This window comes from Macaca nemestrina, chromosome 17 (assembly GCF_043159975.1).
Source record: "Macaca nemestrina isolate mMacNem1 chromosome 17, mMacNem.hap1, whole genome shotgun sequence".
NCBI lineage: Eukaryota > Metazoa > Chordata > Mammalia > Primates > Cercopithecidae > Macaca > Macaca nemestrina.
The window spans coordinates 85,509,979-85,528,270 of record NC_092141.1 but is presented as its reverse complement, the minus strand read 5'-3'; the positions used below and the strand labels follow the sequence as shown (position 1 = coordinate 85,528,270).

Below are 18,292 nucleotides of genomic sequence, written 5' to 3'. Positions count from 1 at the left end.
AACCTCTGCCTCCCATGTTTAAGTGATTCTCCTGCCTCAGCCTACTGAATAGCTGGGATTATAGGCGCCTGCCACCACACCTGGCTAATTTTTTGTATTTTTAGTAGAGATGGGGTTTCACTATGTTGGCCAGACTGGTCTCGAACTCTTGACCTCATGATCCACCCGCCTTAGCCTCCCAAAGTGCTGGGATTACAGGCATGAGCCACTGCACCCAGCCCTGGCTACTTTTTGAATTCTTAGTAGAGATGGGGTTTCACCATATTGGCCAGGCTGGTCTCGAACTCTTGACCTCATAATCTGCCCACCTCGGCCTCCCAAAGTGCTGGGATTACAGGCGTGAGCCCCTGCACCCAGCCTGAAAATACGTGGTTTTGTTTGTTTGTTTTTTGAGACAGAGTCTCCTTGTCGCCCAGGCTGGAGTGCAATGGCACAATCTCGACTCACTGCAACCTCCGCCTCCCAGGTTCAAGCAATTCTCCTGCCCCAACCTCCCGAGTAGCTGGTACTAAAGGTGTGCACCACCATGCCCAGCTAATTTTTGTATTTTTAGTAGAGATGGGTTTTCACCATGTTAGCCAGGCTGATCTCGAACTCCTGACCTCAGGTGATCTACCTGCCTCAGACTCCCAAAGTGCTGGGATTACAGGTGTGAGCTACTGCACCTGGCCGAAAGTTAAATGTTTCTGTACCATTCAAGTAATATTGAGAAAAATAACAGGGGCCATCTTGACTTTAATGTCCCATTCCAATCAGGTTCTCAGACCAGAGGACTGTTGTGAGGTGATTGGCTGTAAATACCCTGAGGCCAGTGCCCCTTGCTGCTTGGCACTCGGAGAAGCCTGATTAGCACCTTTAATCCCTCACCAGTAAGGCAGGTGGAATTGGCCCCATTTTACAGATGGGAAGACTGAGGTCAGGAAGGTTAAAGCACTCAGTGGTGGGCATGCTCCCTGGAACCGGCTCTCCTTTCTTCCAGCTGTGAGTGCCCAGGAAGCTGCACCACATGGCCTGGAGCTGTCTATCCGTCCTTGCAGCCACCTATCTGTCCGTCTGCCCTTCCACAGACTGAGGCTTGACGCCGGAGCATCTGTACAGAGCAAGGAGAAGACAAGAACATGCTCTAAAGCCCTTCACAGCAAGACCCAGGAAGCCACAGGCAAACTCAGACTCGAAGGTAGGAAGCTGGGCGGCTGGGTGGCTGGACCCAGGGCACTGGCTGCTGTGGCCACGTCCAGATGCCTCCTGCGGGGCCCACACTCTCTATCTGAACAGCGGTGGACAGTGAATGAAGCAAGTTAATTCAGGGAGCGACAGGGAAGAATAAGGGCAGGGAAGGGATGGGCGCAGTGGCTCACGCCTGTAATCCCAGCGTTTTGGGAGGCCGAGGTGAGTGGATCACCTGAGGTCAGGAGTTCAAGACTGGCCTGACCAACACGGCAAAACCCCATCTCTACTAAATATACAAAAAAATTAGCTGGGCATGGTGGCATGCACCTGTAGTCCCAGCTGCTTGGGAGGCTGAGGCAGGAGAATCGCTCGAACCTGGGAGGCAGAGGTTGCAGTGAGCCGAGATCATGCCACGGCACTCCAGCCTGGGCTACAGAGTGAGACTGCGTCTCAAAAAAAAAAAAAATTGCCAGGCACGCTGGCTCACACCTGTAATCCGAGCACTTTGGGAGGCCGAGGCAGGTGGATCACCTGAGGTCGGGAGTTTGAGACCAGCCTGACCAACGTGAAGAAACCTGGTCTCTATTAAAATTATAAAATTAGCTGGGCATGGTAGTGCATACGTGTAATCCCAGCTATTCGGGAGGCTGAGACAGGAGAATTGCTTGAACCCAGGAGGCAGAGGCTGCAGTGAGCCGAGATTGTGCCATTGCATGCCACCCTGGGCAACAAGAACAAAACTCCATCTCAAAAAAAAGAAAAAAAAAAAACAGGAAGGGAGGTGAGGTGGGACCGGCACTGCTCAAGGTGGGGCAGGAGGGCACTTGAACTGCAACGCGGAGGCTAAGAAGAGCCAGCCCCTCCGCTGTGTGATGGTCTGGGACAGTGACTGGACTGGCTCATTCAGAGGCCCAACATTATGGAGCACCTGCTTCACTGAGAGAGAATTCACACACCAGTCGATTCACCCATTTAAAGTGTACCATCAGTGTTTTTATTTATTTATTTATTTATTTATTTATTTTATTTTATTTTTTTATTTTTTTTTTTTTTTGAGACGGAGTCTCGCTCTGTCGCCCAGGCTGGAGTGCAGTGGCGCGATCTCGGCTCACTGCAAGCTCCGCCTCCTGGGTGTACGCCATTCTCCTGCCTCAGCCTCCTGAGTAGCTGGGACTACAGGCGCCCGCCACCGCGCCCGGCTAATTTTTTGTATTTTTAGTAGAGACGGGGTTTCACCGTGGTCTCGATCTCCTGACCTTGTGATCCGCCCACCTCGGCCTCCCAAAGTGCTGGGATTACAGGCGTGAGCCACCGCGCCCGGCCTTATTTATTTATTTTTTGAGACAGGGTCTCACTCTGTTGTCCAGGCTGGAGTGCAGTGGCGAGATCATGGCTCACTGCAGCCTCGACCTTCCAAGCTCAAGCCATCCCTCTGCCTCAGCCTCCTGAGTAGCTGGGACTATATGCATGCACCACCATATCTGGCTAATTTTTAAATTTTTTTGTACAGATGGAGTCTCACTATGTTGCCCAGGCTGGTCTCGAACTCCTGGGCTCAAGTGATCTTCCTGCCTCAAACTCTCAAATTGCTGGGATTACAGGCATGAACCACCGCTCCCAACCCTCCGTAGTTTTAATGTATTCACAGACGCTGGGCACGGTGGCTCACACTTGTAATCTCAGCACTTTGAGAGGCTGAAGCAAACTTGAGGTCAGGAGTTCCAGAATAGCCTGGCCAACATGGTGAAACCCCATCTCTACTAAAGATACAAAAATTACCCGGGCGTGGTGGCTTACGCCTGTATTCCCAGCTACTCGGGAGGCCGAGGCAGGAGAATCGCTTGAACCTGGGAAGCGGAGGTTGGCAGTGAGTCAAAATCGCACCACTGCACTCTAGTCTGGGTGACAGAGCAAGACTCTGTCTCAAAAAAATATATGTGTGTGTGTGTATATATGTACATATTTATACATATTCACATACAAAACCATCACCACAGTTTTAGATTGCTTTCATCACCCCCTAATGAAAGCCTGCACCCTTTAGCTGTCACCCCCCACCCAGTCCCCACCTTCCCAGCCCTAAGAACCACTACCCTGCTTCTGTCTGCAGATTTCCCTATTCTATTCTGGGCTTTCATATGAATGGACTCATGCAGAGGTGGCCACCGTGACTGGCTCCTGTCCCTGGGCACAATGTTCTCAAGGCCCGCCCATGTTGTAGCTTTATTGGGACTTCCTTTCGTGGCTGAAGGATGCTCCATTGTGTGGCTCAATCACATTTTATATTTGTGCCTTCATCTGCTGACGAGCACTTGTGCTGTTTCCCTGCTCGGGCTCTGCAGAGCCGTGCTGCCGGGCACTTCCTGTCCAGGTTTCTGTGTGGACACAGTGCTTCAGTGTGTGAAGCCATCTGCTCTTTTTTTTTTTTTTTTTCCTGAGACGGAGTCTCACTCTGTCACCTAGGCTGGAGTGCAGTGGTGAGATCTCGGCTCACCACTAACTCGGCCTCCCGGATTCAAGCGATGCTCCTGCCTCAGCCTCCAGAGTAGCTAGGATTACAGGGATGCGCCACCACGCCCAGCTAATGTTTTTTGTATTTTTAGTAGAGATAGGCTTTCTCCATGTTGGTCAGGCTGGTATCGAACTCCCGACCTCAGGTGATCCGCCCACCTCTGCCTCCCAAAGTGCTGGGATTACAGGCGTGAGCCACTGCGCCCAGCCACAGCTGGGGGTTTTAACAAGAAGACGGTCATGGGGCAGAGCAAGAGATGAAAGGAAGGCAATGAAACAGGCAGAGGTGTTAATTCTGGTGGAGTCAGAGGGGAATTGGGGACTGGCGGCATATGCACAGGAAAGCCCCAGATGGAGTACTGGGCAAGAGCTCTGAAATTCGGTGTGCGCTTACCCTTCAATCCAGCCATTCTCCTTCCAGAACTTGATCTTGTAATACTAAAACAAGCACATGTGGTGTATGCAAGGGTGTTAGTTGCAACATCAGACCCATGTCTCAAATTCTGGAAACATCCTAAATAACCAGCAATCCGGACTTAAGTAAATCTTGGTGCATTCCACTCTATGAAATCTTTGTATTCATCAAAAAAGACAGAGGCCTAGGGCCAGGCATGGTGGTTCACACCTGTAATCCCAGCACTTTGGGAGGCCGAGACAGGTGGATCACCTGAGGTCAGGAGTTCAAGACCAGCCTGACCAACATGGAGAAACCCCATCTCTACTAAAAATACAAAGTTAGCCGGGCATGGTGGCCCATGCCTGTAATCCCAGCTACTCAGGAGGCGGAGGCAGGAGAATCACTTGAACCTGGGAGGCGGAGGTTGCGGTGAGCCGAGATCACGCCACTACACTCCAACCTGGGTGACAGAGTGAGACCCCATCTTAAAAAAAAAAAAAAAAGGTGTATCTGTATGTGTTAACAGAAAAATTTGTCTACAATGCAGATAAAATGATAGAGTGTGGGCAGGGCATGGTGGCTTACACCTGTAACCCCAGCTACTTGGGATGCTGAGGCGGGAGAATTGCTTGAACCTGGGAGGCGGAGGGTGCAATGAGCCAAGATCACACCACTGCACTCCAGCCTGGGCAACAGAGTGAGATCCTGTCTCAAAAAACAAAAAAAAAAGTTACGAGTATGTGTAAAATTTTGAAGTATGTAGTTTCCAGGCCCAGAGAGGCCTTCCAGAGGGTAGAGGGAAAGGTGGGTCACGTGCTCATGTGCTGCTTTATAGAATACTGAATTTTTTTTTCTTTTTGTTGAGATGGAGTCTCTCACTGTCACCCAGCCTGGAGTGCAATGGCACAATCTTGGCTCACTGCAACCTCCGCCTCCCGCGTTCAAGCAATTCTCCTGCCTCAGCCTCCCAAGTAGCTGGGAGTACAGGCGCCCACCACCACGCCCGGCTAATTTTTTGTGTTTTTAGTAGAGAAGGGGTTTTACCGTGTTGGCCAGGCTGGTCTCGAACTCCTGACCTCGTGATCTGCCCGCCTCAGCCTCCCAAAGTGTTGGGATTACAGGCGTGAGCTAGTGTGCCCAGCTGAATTTTTTTTTTCTTTGAGACGGAGTCTTACTCTGTCGCCCAGGCTAGAATGCAGTGCTATGACCTTGGCTCACAGCAATCCCTGCCTCTCATGTTCAGGCGATTCTCCTGCCTCAGCCTCCCGAGTAGTTGGAACTACAGGCATGAGGCACTATGCCTGGCTGATTTTTGTATTTTGGTAGAGATGGAGATTCACTCTGTTGGCCAGGCTAGTCTCGAACTCTTGGCCTCAAGTGATCCATCCACCTCAGCCTCCCAAAGTGTTGGAATTATAGGTGTGAGCCACTGCACCCGGCTGTGTGATTTTTTTTTTTTTCAATGAGCATATGCCACTTTTATTGTTAAACAATGTTCTCACTATGGGGGAAAAAGTGCCAGACAGGTGGCAGTTTTAGTTATCTTTTTTTTTTTTTTTTTTGAGACATTGTCTAGCTCTGTCGCCCAGGCTGGAGCGCAGTGGCATGATCTTGGCTTACTGCAACCTCTGCCTCCTGGGTTCAAGCAATTCTCATGCCTCAGCCTCCCAAGTAGCTGGGGATTATAGGCATGTGCCACCACTCCTAGCTAATTTTGTATTTTTAGTAGAGACGTGGTTTTACCACATTGACCAGGCTGGTCTCAAACTCCTGACCTGAGGTGATCTACCTGCCTCGGCCTCCCAAAGTGCTAGGATTACAGGCAGGAGCCACGCGCCCAGCCAGTTTTAGTTCTCTTTGAAAACTGAACTGGGGCTGGGCACAGTGAGCTTGTACCTGTAATCCCAGCACTTGGGAGGCTGAGGCAGGCAGATGGCTTAAGCCCAGGAGTTCCCGACCAGCCTGGCTAACATGGAGAGACCCCACCTCTACAGAAAAAAAGACAAGAAAAATAAACTGGGTGACCTTGGGGGACAGGGACCAGTATGGTAGGTTTCTCATCTCTTGGCCCACCTCGGCCTCCCAAAGTGCTAGTATTGCAGGCGTGAGCCACCGTCCCTGGCCTGCATCTTTGTGTTCTTTTCAGGCTTTGTTTCTTGCCTGGAGCGGAGAGATCAGAAATTGAATGAAGTAGTAAGTTGAGGACCTCCCAGACCCATATGGTCCGGGATGCAAATGATGTTCAGAAATAGACTTCACTCCAACCACTGGGCATGAGGTTCAGCCTGGTTCAGGCTGGGTTTAGTCCCCAGGGATGTTTGTTTTTGTTTTTTTTTTTTTTTTTTTTTTTTTGTGTGTGTGTGTGTGTGTGTGTGTGTGTGTGTGTGTGTGTGTGTGTATGTGTGTGTTGTTTTCAGAGTCTTGCTCTGTTGCCAGGCTGGAGTGCAGTGGCACGATCTCAGCTCACTGCAACTTCTGCCTCCTGGGTTCAAGCCCTTCTGCCCCAGCCTTCCGAGTAGTTGGGATCACAGGCGTGAGCCACCACGCCTGGCCCCGCAGAGATGTTTGAGCCAACTTTAGGCAGGTTGGTTCTCGGTCTGCGCTGCGTGCCCTGGCGTCAGGGTCCTGACACCCCGCCACCCCTTCCACCACCCACCGCTGCTCTCTCGGTCTCCATTCCAGCCCTCCCACCGCCTGCCCACAATGGCCTCTGCTGACAAGAATGGCGGGAGCGTGTCCTCTGTGTCCAGCAGCCGCCTGCAGAGCCGGAAGCCACCCAACCTCTCCATCACCATCCCGCCACCCGAGAAAGAGAACCAGGCCCCTGGCGAGCAGGACAGCATGCTGCCTGAGGTAAGGGGGCTGGCCTGGGGGCTCACTGTCCTGCCACAGGCAACAGATGTGCCCATGTGACACCTTCTGGACAGTTTCACTTCCCAGAGGGGCTCCTTCCTGAGCCATAGCTGCTGCCTGTGCAGCCCTTGACTCGGGCCCCACCCCCTCCTTCCTGGGCCCGAAATATCACAGGGAGTAAGGCCAGGAACCGGGCTCACTCTCACCATGGTCAGAGGCACATAGGAAGGCCAAGAAAGGGCTTGCTGGTAACCCTGGGGCCCTGGCTGTTTTCATTTCACCCCCTAGGCCTGGACTCTTGGTCTCTCTTCTGAGGGCTGGGGGCTTTCTTTGCCATGGGTAAGCAGGGGACAGTGTCTCCCTGGCATCAGCAGCCCGCCTAGGCAGTGCCCACTTCCTGTGAGAGGACGAAAACGAATCAGTGTTTCCGACAGTCTGGTCTAGTGCCCCATAAAGAGCTCATTGAAAACAGGCTTGTAGCAGCGTGGGCTTCCTGCACAGCCTGGAGTATAAAGGGAAGCGATGTTAACGCCCCCCACTCACCCGAGAGCTCTGCAGAAGACACAGCAGCAGGCAGGAGGGGAGGGACTGGATGAGGAGTTGGGAAAACACTTGGTGGGATTGATGGAGAAACGTTAGACAATGGCGATTTTAAATTCAGAATGAGGCTGGGTGCGGTCGCCTCGTGCCTGTAATCTCATCACTTGGGGAGGCTGAGGCAGCCAGATCACTTGCGCCCAGGAGCTCAAGACCAGACTAGGCAACACAGCAAGACCCTGTCTCTGCAAAAAAAAAAAAAAAAAAAAAAAAAAAAAAACAAAAAGAGCTGGGTGTGGTGGCACATGCCTGTAATCCCAGCTAGTTAGGACACTGAAGTAGAAGGCTTGCTTGAGCCTGGGAGGTCGAGGCTCCAGTGAGCTATGATGGTGCCACTGCCCTCCAACCTGGGCAACAGAGCAAGACTCTGTCCCAAAAAAATATATATATAGTCCGGGCATGGTGGCTCATGCCTGTAATCCCAGCACTTTGGGAGGCTGAGGCAGGCGGATCACTTGAAGTCAGAAGTTCGAGACCAACCTGGCCAACATGGTGAAACCCTGTGTCTACTAAAAATACAAAAATTAGCCGGGTGTGGTGGCACATGCCTGTAGTCCCAGCTACTCAGGAGGCAGAAGAATCGCTTGAACCTGAGAGGCGGAGGTTGCAGTGAGTCGAGATCACACCACTGCACTCCAGCCTGGACAATAGAGCAAGACTCCATCTCAAAAAAAAAAAAATACACACACACACACACACACACACACATACATTTATATATATTTCCAAATGAAAGCAGATTGGGGCATAAATCGGGGTTGAGGTGTGTTCTCAGGGTTTTCAGAATGGGAGGCTAAAGAAAAGCCAGCCCAGGACCTGGGCTGCACACACCACCACCTGCCCTCCCTCCTTCCTCCCCAAGAGGAAGAACCCAGCCTACTTGAAGAGCGTCAGCCTCCAGGAGCCACGCAGCCGATGGCAGGAGAGCTCAGAGAAGCGCCCCGGCTTCCGCCGCCAGGCCTCGCTGTCCCAGAGCATCCGCAAGTGAGCCCCCCTACACCCAAGCCCAGCACCCCCCACCCAGTGACCTATGGATTCTTGGTGCCTGGACGTTATTGGGCCCGGTCCCTGCGTCCCCTCTCTGGAAGGAGGAGGCGGGCATTAATGAGCAATGTCTCCCTGCGACCTAATATCATGGTATAGATGGGGAAGTGGGTATGTGCCTTGTGGAATGTCACGGTGTGGAGGCTGAGAGGCTTCGAGGAGCTGGGTGGATCAGTGTGGAGGTGCCTGGGGCCCTAGCCTGGCTCCTCATGCTCCACTCATCCCCTGCTTCTGCTCTTCTGGTCACTGGGCTCCAGCCAGGGGCCTCACAGGCAGATGCACCCCCACCTCCCTGCAGGCATGCGGGCACACACGTGCCATCACCCCTTCTGCACACTCACATGCACAGGCTCAGACAGGCACATGCCCACCTGTCCCTTGTCTGCTTCCGCAGGGGCGCAGCCCAGTGGTTTGGAGTCAGTGGCGACTGGGAGGGGCAGCGGCAGCAGTGGCAGCGCCGTAGCCTGCACCACTGCAGCGTGCGCTACGGCCGCCTGAAGGCCTCGTGCCAGCGTGACCTGGAGCTCCCCAGCCAGGAGGCACCATCTTTCCAAGGCACTGAGTCCCCAAAGCCCTGCAAGATGCCCAAGGTGGGATCCATGGGAAAGGGGGCAGGGGTGGGGACCCTAGTGGCTCTGCTCACCACCCCGCTCCCTTCTAGATTGTGGATCCGCTCACCACCCCGCTCCCTTCCAGATTGTGGATCCGCTGGCCCGGGGCCGGGCCTTCCGCCACCCAGAGGAGATGGACAGGCCCCACGCCCCGCACCCGCCACTGACCCCCGGAGTCCTGTCCCTCACCTCCTTCACCAGCGTTCGCTCTGGCTACTCCCACCTGCCGCGCCGCAAGAGAATGTCTGTGGCCCACATGAGCTTTCAAGCTGCTGCTGCCCTCCTCAAGGTACAGGGCTCCCTGCAGGGCCCCCACCTCTGCCCAGCCTCCCTCCCTTGCCCCTCCCTTCCACTCCTCATAGTAGCATCCCCTAAAGCTCACCTGGGTATCTGCCTTCGGTGCCAAGGACAGTGGATGTGCTGGGATCCCTGGGCAAAGAGGGACCCTGAAGCCCAGCACCCAGGCGTCCATCCTTCTGTCTTAAATCTTGTGTGACCCCCTGCCACATTTTGGAACCTGGTCTCTGTGCTGACTCTTAAGCTGGGGAGGTGGGAAGGGAGATATGCACTCGCTCCTCACCCACCCGGGTTTTCCGAGTCCCTGTTATGTGCTGGGCACCGGGTGCAGAGCCATCGCCATCCTGGCTGAGCTCGCAACCCAGGGTGAGAGGGTCACCATTCAGGGTGGTCAGTTTGGGAGAGCGGCTGGTATCAGGGAAGACACTGAGTTAAGCCCAGAAAAAAACAAAGAGATGTTCACTAGGGAAGGAGGGGAACAGAATTCTCAGCAGAGGGAATGGCCTGTGCAAGGGCCAGGAGCCCAGAGGAAGTGCAGTGTTTTGAGGGAGCAGCAGGCGGTTTGATGCGGTTTTAGTGAGGCGTGGTTATGGGAGCTGTGGCAGGAGATGGGGTCAGAAAGGTGGGCAGGGGCCTGGTATTCCATGCCAAGAAACAGGACAAGGAGACATGGCCTGAGCCTCGGGAGTGAGGGTATAGAATGTGGGTTGCTTTGAGTGTTAGGGTACCAGCAGCCCAAGGCAGAGGGGCAGCAGGGACCAAGGGAAAGGTGACTCCAAACTGTGCCAAGAGTGGTGTGCCAGCAGAAGCTGGTGCCTCATTTCCTGGCATTCCAGTCTCAGGAGCTCCTCTTGCCCGTTTAGCTTGCAGAACCTCCATGCTTTGGGCAGTATCCCTCCTCCCAAGGCGCTGCCTGCAGGCGGATGGGCTTGATGATTCCTTCGGTGTTGGGGCTGGGGGCCCAGGTGGCCAGGCTCTGGTCCTGATGGCTGTGCTTCTGCCCGTGCACAGGGGCGCTCGGTGCTGGATGCCACCGGACAGCAGTGCCGGGTGATTAAGCGCAGCTTTGCCTTCCCGAGCTTCCTGGAGGAGGATGCGGTCGATGGGGCAGACACGTTTGACTCCTCGTTTTTTAGTAAGGCAAGCATGGGGTGTGGGCCCTCAGGGACAGCAGCGGTGGGGTGGGGTGGGGTGGCCTGGGAGCTGGGTGAGGTGACTTTGGCCTTGATCATGTTCAGGAACCCCTGAGCGACCCAGAGGCCCACTGGTGGGATGTGGCATGGTCCTGTGTGAAGCTGCTGGGCCCCCGTCTTTCTCTTGGGTAGGGCGAAGACCTGCGGTGGGGCACAGTGCCACCCGGGAAAGTCACCACTGGGGCCGACGGGCATGTGGCTTCCTGCTTCATTGTGAAGAGCCTGTCGGTTCAGCTGTGTCCTGCCCTTGAATTGAGGTGCTGGGAGGCTGTGTGTGGGACAGACTCCTTACACTGTATTTTCATGTCCCCCACCCCAGGAAGAAATGAGCTCCATGCCCGATGATGTCTTTGAGTCCCCCCCACTCTCTGCCAGCTACTTCCGAGGGATCCCACGCTCAGCCTCCCCTGTCTCCCCCGATGGGGTGCAAATCCCTCTGTGAGTGCTGGACAGAGTCCCTCCTCCAGGCCAGCCACCAGCCTGGCCCCCAAGCCCCTTCTGAGCTGCCCTGGTGGGGTCTGGGAGTGTTTTGGTGGGGGTATCAGGCTGAAAGCCACCATCCCCACCAGGAAGGAGTGTGGCCGAGCCCCAGTCCCTGGGCCCCGGCGCGGCAAGCGCATCGCCTCCAAGGTGAAGCACTTTGCCTTTGATCGGAAGAAGCGGCACTACGGCCTGGGCGTGGTGGGCAACTGGCTGAACCGCAGCTACCGCCGCAGCATCAGCAGCACCGTACAGCGGCAGCTGGAGAGCTTCGACAGCCACCGGTGAGGCGGCGCCCTGGAGTCTACAGGAGGGCCTGGAAGCTTCCAGATTCCTCTGGGCCCTCCTAAAGCGCTCCCTTACTCATTCAGCAGGTGTTTCATGAGTACCTCCTGCGGGTCAGGAGTGTAGCGACAAGCTCAAAGGCGCACCCTGTCCTAAGGGTTGTGCACATGACCTGGGAAGGGCCTGGAGTGTTTGCTGCTTCTCCTCCACCCCATGCTTTCTGAGCCTGTGTCCTCAGCCTTGCTCCCTAACAGCAGTCAGTCAACAAATGTTCATTGAGTGTCACTGCCTGCAGGCCCTGAAATGGAGCCCCCAGAGGGTGCAGTGGGGAGGGCAGGGTGAGTCAGAGGCCAGTTAGAAGCTGGGGCCGGGGCTGGGCGCCATGGCTCACACTTGTAATTATTAGCACTTTGGGAGGCTGAGTCAGGAGGATTGCTTGAGCCTAGGAGGTTGAGACCAACCTGGGCAACATAGTGAGACCCTACTTCTACTTTAAAAGAAGAAGCTGGGGCTGGGAGGGAGGGGACTCTGGGAGAGGCTGTGCAGAGCCCTTGAGGAAGAACAGGGCATCTGATCTGCAGCAGCCCAATAAACACTGGGCCCAAATTAGAAAATAACAAGCAGGCAGGGGGCGGTGGCTCACGCCTATAATCCCAGCACTTTGGGAGACCGAGGTGGGTGGATCACCTGAGGTCAGGAGTTCAAGACCAGCCTGGCAAATACTAAAAACACAAAAAATTAGGTGGGCGTGGTGGCAGGTGCCTATAATCCCAGCTACTCAGGCTTGAGGCAGGAAAATCACTTGAACCCGGGAGGCAGAGGTTGCAGTGAGCTGAGCTGAGATCGTACCATTGTACTCCAGCTTGGGCAATAAGAGCGAAATTCCGTCTCAAAAAAAAAAAGAGAAAGAAAGAAAAAGAAAACAAGGGCCAGGCGCGGTGGCTCAAGCCTGTAATCCCAGCACTTTGGGAGGCCGAGATGGGTGGATCATGAGGTCAAGAGATCGAGACCATCCTGGCTAACACAGTGAAACCCCGTCTCTACGAAAAAATACAAAAAACTAGCCGGGCGAGGTGGCGGCGCCTGTAGTCCCAGCTACTCGGGAGGCTGAGGCAGGAGAATGGCGGGAACCCGGGAGGCAGAGCTTGCAGTGAGCCGAGATCACGCCACTGCACTCCAGCCTGGGCAACAGAGCGAGACTCCGTCTCAAAAAAAAAAAAAAAAAGAAAAAGAAAACAAGCAATGGCCAGGCACGGTGGCTCACACCTGTAATCCCAGCACTTTGGGAGGCCTAGGTGGGCCTATCATCTGCGGAGGTCAAGAGTTCGAGACCAACCTGGCCAACACAGTGAAACCCAGTCTCTACTAAAAAGACAAAAAAAAGTTAGCTGGGTATGGTGGGAGCCTGTAATCCCAGCTACTCGGGAGGCTGAGGCAGGAGAATCGCTTGAACCCAGGAGGCGGAGCTTGCAGTGAGCCGAGATCATGCCACTGCACTCCAGCCTGGGTGACAGAGGGAGACTCCGTCTTTCTCTCTCTCTCTCTCTTTCTGTCTATCTATCTCTCTATCTATCTATCTATTTATCTATCTAGCTATATGTATATAAAATAACAAGCAATGAAAGGTGTGGTGGGTGTCCTGGAGGAGGACAGAGAGGGAGAGTGAACAGCTGGTAGGGAGGGGGCGTGGTCAGGACAAACTGGTGTCCTGTGGAAAGGCCCCGGGGCTGCAAGGGCAAAGTGCCTCCCAGGAAATGCAGGCAAAGAGACCAGCGAGGTGGTCGGGCAGGCAAAGCTTTGCAGCCAGCAAGAGGGGGTGATTTTGGAATTTGTCTCAAGGCCAGTGGAAAGCTATCAAAGGGTTTTAAGCCAGGAGAGAGATGCTTGGAGGCTCATCTTAAAAGTTGCTCTGGTTTCAGATGAGTTGACAGGGCAGAGCAGGGAGCCCAGGTGAGCCATGCGACTGGGCCAGGGTGGCCCCGTGGCTGGGACTGGGGGTTGGAATAGGAGCTCGGCTCGGCTGACCTGAGGCCTCTCTGCACAGGCCCTACTTCACCTACTGGCTGACCTTCGTCCATGTCATCATCACGCTGCTGGTGATTTGCACGTATGGCATCGCACCCGTGGGCTTTGCCCAGCATGTCACCACCCAGCTGGTGAGTCGGGTCGGGCTCCATGCTGGGGATCCCAGCCTCCCCCAGGAGGCCTCAGCATCGTAGGTACCTAATCCCTCCCACCGCAACAATCTGGCCCCAGCAGGGCGGTGCTCAGGCTCGCCATAGCCTGGCCCCTTCCTGGAGGCTCTTCCCTGGGGACAGCTGCCGCAGCCCCCCATGCCCAGGGCTCACACTGTTCTGAGGCTTCCTCTGCACTACCTCCGTGACAGGTGCTGCGGAACAAAGGTGTGTACGAGAGCGTGAAGTACATCCAGCAGGAGAACTTCTGGATCGGCCCCAGCTCGGTGAGGGCCCAGGCTGGGGGACATCATCTGAGCCAGGAGTCCCTGTGCCCTGTCACCCCCAGCTGGGCAGGTGGGCTCCTCACCTACATGCAGGCCCCTCATCAAGGGGAGACTCTGCGGGGCAGAGGTGGAGTGATGGACCCTTTCCAGGTCTGGGGCTCAAACTCACTCTCTCCTTCCCCTCCCTTTCCCTTCCCCAGATTGACCTGATCCACCTGGGGGCCAAGTTCTCGCCTTGCATCCGGAAGGACCGGCAGATCGAGCAGCTGGTGCTGCGGGAGCGAGACCTGGAGCGGGACTCGGGCTGCTGCGTCCAGAACGACCACTCGGGCTGCATCCAGACCCAGCGGAAGGACTGCTCGGTGGGGGCAGGCCCTCCCTCCCTCCCCTGCCAGACCCTGGTCCCAGACTAACTCCACTTGCCCTGGCCTGGTGGACGGGCCTTTCAAGGGCAGTGACCACGTTCCCTCATTCCCGCCCCATCCTTCCCAGACCCCCCCAGATGAGACTGAGCCCTGGGGAGATGGGAAAAGCCTCTGTCCTTGCCCACTCCAGTGGAGGTGACCTGGCCCTGGCATGACCGACCAGTCCTCTTCCGCCCTCCAGGAGACTTTGGCCACTTTTGTCAAGTGGCAGGATGACACTGGGCCCACCATGGACAAGTCTGATCTGGGCCAGAAGCGGACTTCGGGAGCTGTCTGCCACCAGGACCCCAGGTAGGGCCTGGAGCCTCTGCTGGGCCTGAGGGTCAGGCATAGCCAAGCCATCTGAGCCACCCACAGGGAGGTGAGTAGGTGGATGTGGCAGGCTGGGTGTGCCACAGCCCAATCTGAACCCTGTCTCCAGGACCTGCGAGGAGCCAGCCTCCAGCGGTGCCCACATCTGGCCCGATGACATCACTAAGTGGCCGGTGAGTGAGTGTCCCTGGCGGGGAGTGGTCCGGGAAGGTCAGGGACGGGGGACCTGCCTGCTGCACAGCCCACCCCCCTGCCGGTGCCCCTCCTGGCAGATCTGCACAGAGCAGGCCAGGAGTAATCACACAGGCTTCCTGCACATGGACTGCGAGATCAAGGGCCGCCCCTGCTGCATTGGCACCAAGGGCAGGTGAGCGACCTGGGACCTGGCCTCAGCCATCCCACCGCCCCCTGAGCTGCGGCTTCCTGTAGGCCCTCTGCTCTTCCACCGTCACCACCTACAACCGCTGGGCTGATGCCCTCCGATGGCTGTCCTTCCCTCCCCTGCTCTGGGGCTACCCATGGTGTGAGCTGGAGGAAGGGAGCTTGCTCCAGAGTGGAAGGCTCTGGAAGGGGCATCCCCCTTCCTGCCAGCGATGCCTGCTGTAGCCAGGTGCTGGGTTCTGGGCAAGGTGGGCAGCGGTTATTCGGCGCCCTGATGTCCCCTCTTGCCTCACCACCCCACCCCAGCTGTGAGATCACCACCCGGGAATACTGTGAATTCATGCACGGCTATTTCCATGAAGAAGCAACGCTCTGCTCCCAGGTGAGGCGAGGCAGGCCTGGGGTAGTGGAGAAGAGAACGATGGACATGGAAGCCTGCTAGGGCTGGGGCTCACACACTCCCTCCCATGTCGGGGCCTCAGACTCAGCCTGCTTCTGGGGCGCTGAGCACTGTACGCCCACCCCCAGGTGCACTGCTTGGACAAGGTGTGTGGGCTGCTGCCCTTCCTCAATCCTGAGGTCCCAGATCAGTTCTACAGGCTCTGGCTGTCTCTTTTCCTACACGCTGGGTAAGAGGTTCCTCACTGCCCCCGAACCCGACCCCTGTGATGGCTGCCCAGCGAGACCCCTGGGGAAAGGTTCCTGGGCCAGGGCATGGCCGGCCCAACCCACCGAAGCTTACTGCTCCTGAAGTGCCTGGCTGAAGGCCGCTGCCTGGTGTGTCCCTCCCCCAGCGTGGTGCACTGCCTCGTGTCTGTGGTCTTTCAAATGACCATCCTGAGGGACCTGGAGAAGCTGGCCGGCTGGCACCGTATCGCCATCATCTTCATCCTCAGCGGCATCACAGGCAACCTCGCCAGCGCCATCTTCCTCCCATACCGGGCAGAGGTAAGGATGTGGAGGACGGGACCCCTTCTGCACACAGGGGGCCAGCCCTGCTGCTTCTGTTCCACCCACCTGGGATCTGCCAGAGGGACACGGGGCCCCTCCTGTGCTGGGCTCCACAGAGGATGGACAGCTAAGCTGGGGGCTTACTGGCTGGTCTCTTAATCCCAGCAAGAGGGAAGAGTGATGCTCTTGAGTCACCCTGTCCCTCTGCCACCTCATTTTTCTTCATAACCGTGCCCACTGCCCGACAGTATGCCAGGTATCTAGGTCGAGCGGTAGGAAATGGCCTCGTGTGCCGTCAGCAGTCTGATCAGTTCCACCTGACTGATCTAGCTTGTTCAGTGTCCGTCCTCTCCCCACCATGTGCGGCCTGGAACAGGCTTGTCTGTCTTGCTTACTCCTGTGGACCCACACCAGGCATGTACACAGTAGGCACTCAGTGTTTGCTGAAAGAATGGGTGGAGCAGGCCCAGCTTTGGTCCAGCAGCTCCAGCTGACCCCCTGCCGCTCAGCCTTGCCTGCCAGGGAGGAGCTGATGGATGGGGTGACCCAGGGTGCAGGCCCGGCCCAGGCCGCCCACCTGATGCCTGAAGCCGCGTCTCCCCTGCCCCACCCCAGGTGGGCCCGGCCGGCTCACAGTTCGGCCTCCTCGCCTGCCTCTTTGTGGAGCTCTTCCAGAGCTGGCCGCTGCTGGAGAGGCCCTGGAAGGCCTTCCTCAACCTCTCGGCCATTGTGCTCTTCCTGTTCATCTGTGGCCTCCTGCCCTGGATCGACAACATTGCCCACATCTTCGGCTTCCTCAGTGGCCTGCTGCTGGCCTTCGCCTTCCTGCCCTACATCACCTTTGGGACCAGCGACAAGTACCGCAAGCGGGCACTCATCCTGGTGTCGCTGCTGGCCTTCGCTGGCCTTTTTGCCGCCCTCGTGCTCTGGCTGTACATCTACCCCATTAACTGGCCCTGGATCGAGCACCTCACTTGCTTCCCCTTCACCAGCCGCTTCTGTGAGAAGTACGAGCTGGACCAGGTGCTGCACTGACCGCTGGGCCACACGCTGCCCCTCAGCACTGCTGGCACAGGGTCTGCCTGCGAGGGCTGCCCTCTGCAGAGCGCCCTGCGTGCCAGAGAACCAGAGACCCAAGACAGGGCCCGGGCTCTGGAACCGGGTCCTGCCCTGCCAGGCGAGGCTGACTTCACATGAGATGGTTGATTAAGGTGGGATTTTTCGGGGGCGTGAGGCCTGTGTGATCCTGGCCTAAGCTCGGGCACACCCAAGGCACCTGCCTCTCTGAGCCTTGGGTTCCAGGTCCTAACATCCTGTTCCCCGCTGGGACCACCTCCTGGGGCCGGGTCCTTTTCTTCCCAGGGTCCTCAGCGCTGTCTCTGCTGGTGCCTTCTCCCCCACTACTACTGGAGTGTGCCCTCGCTGGGGACGTGGCTGTGCCCTCAGTTGCCCCAAGCGCTGAGTGCCCACCATGCCCCTTCCTGTTTCTCCTCCTTCCTCTGCCCTGTGAGCTGGCGGGGAGCTGGCGGGGAAGGGAGATCCACAAGGCTCTCAGATGGGACAATGTGGGAAAGGCTTTGGCCATGGTCTGGGGGCAGAGAACAAGCGAGGAGACACAAGCAGACCTCAGGTAGAATGAGACTGGGCGGAGCCACCCTAGGGCCTGCTCCCAGGGGGGTACTCGAGGCACATCAGGCCCATTTTTTACCAGTTTATATCATGGTCTTCATTTTTAAAAGTAACGCTAACTTTGTACGGATGATGTCTCATGGATTAAATAATATTCTTTATGGCAGTATTGTCTTCAACGGAGACCTCAGGTCGCATGAAACTAAGATTTGGGGGTGAGGGGTCAGCCATCAGCAGCTCAGAGACAGCGGTTTGGCCCAGTGGACAGCAGAAAACCTGTGGAGCATCTTGGGGATTTAGTTGGGCCAGAAAGCAGACTGGGGTCACGTGGAGACCCCAGGGGTCCACTTGGGACGGCTGGGTTGAATCCTTAGGCCCCTGGGGTTCCCACTCCCACCTGCTCTGCCTTGGCTCCAGGGCAGGGAGGGGGCTGCCTGGGCCCAGGGTGGCCTGCCCTGATGGGGATGGCGCTGAGGAGAACTTGTCCTGTTACCCCACCTGGGGACGAGTCCACTCCCTGTACCGGTGCCTCACCCACCACACTGAGGAGCGGCACAGGGTGTGACCACTTGATTACCATGGGCAGAGGGCCCTGCACCAGCTTCCCTGCCCCAAGCTGCCTCCGCAGCACAGGCCTCCCGCCTCTGCCCCATCTGCTCCCCACTATCCCCCATTCCAGTGGCTAAGAGTGAGAA

At 56.4% G+C, this 18,292-nt stretch overlaps 1 protein-coding gene across 4 annotated transcripts in view; it reads left to right on the top strand.

The window, feature by feature from the left end:
- The window catches only part of LOC105469203 (rhomboid 5 homolog 2), a 52,102-nt gene extending 34,344 nt beyond the window's left edge, over positions 1 to 17,758 (top strand). For 3 of the 4 annotated variants that reach the window (XM_011719956.3, XM_011719953.3, XM_011719955.3), the window contains exons 2-19: positions 980 to 1,177; positions 6,761 to 6,931; positions 8,391 to 8,512; positions 8,967 to 9,162; positions 9,269 to 9,472; positions 10,492 to 10,620; positions 10,993 to 11,111; positions 11,243 to 11,437; positions 13,483 to 13,594; positions 13,825 to 13,899; positions 14,100 to 14,261; positions 14,506 to 14,615; positions 14,746 to 14,809; positions 14,909 to 15,003; positions 15,324 to 15,399; positions 15,546 to 15,646; positions 15,812 to 15,965; positions 16,584 to 17,758. In XM_011719956.3, coding sequence (XP_011718258.2) covers positions 6,782 to 6,931; positions 8,391 to 8,512; positions 8,967 to 9,162; positions 9,269 to 9,472; positions 10,492 to 10,620; positions 10,993 to 11,111; positions 11,243 to 11,437; positions 13,483 to 13,594; positions 13,825 to 13,899; positions 14,100 to 14,261; positions 14,506 to 14,615; positions 14,746 to 14,809; positions 14,909 to 15,003; positions 15,324 to 15,399; positions 15,546 to 15,646; positions 15,812 to 15,965; positions 16,584 to 17,003 — 2,484 coding nt within the window. In that variant the 5' untranslated portion in view covers positions 980 to 1,177; positions 6,761 to 6,781 and the 3' untranslated portion in view covers positions 17,004 to 17,758. The remainder of the gene's footprint in view (positions 1 to 979; positions 1,178 to 6,760; positions 6,932 to 8,390; positions 8,513 to 8,966; positions 9,163 to 9,268; positions 9,473 to 10,491; positions 10,621 to 10,992; positions 11,112 to 11,242; positions 11,438 to 13,482; positions 13,595 to 13,824; positions 13,900 to 14,099; positions 14,262 to 14,505; positions 14,616 to 14,745; positions 14,810 to 14,908; positions 15,004 to 15,323; positions 15,400 to 15,545; positions 15,647 to 15,811; positions 15,966 to 16,583) is intronic. The other variant, XM_011719959.3, reaches the window with a different exon arrangement.
- Positions 17,759 to 18,292: the final 534 nt, after the last annotated feature.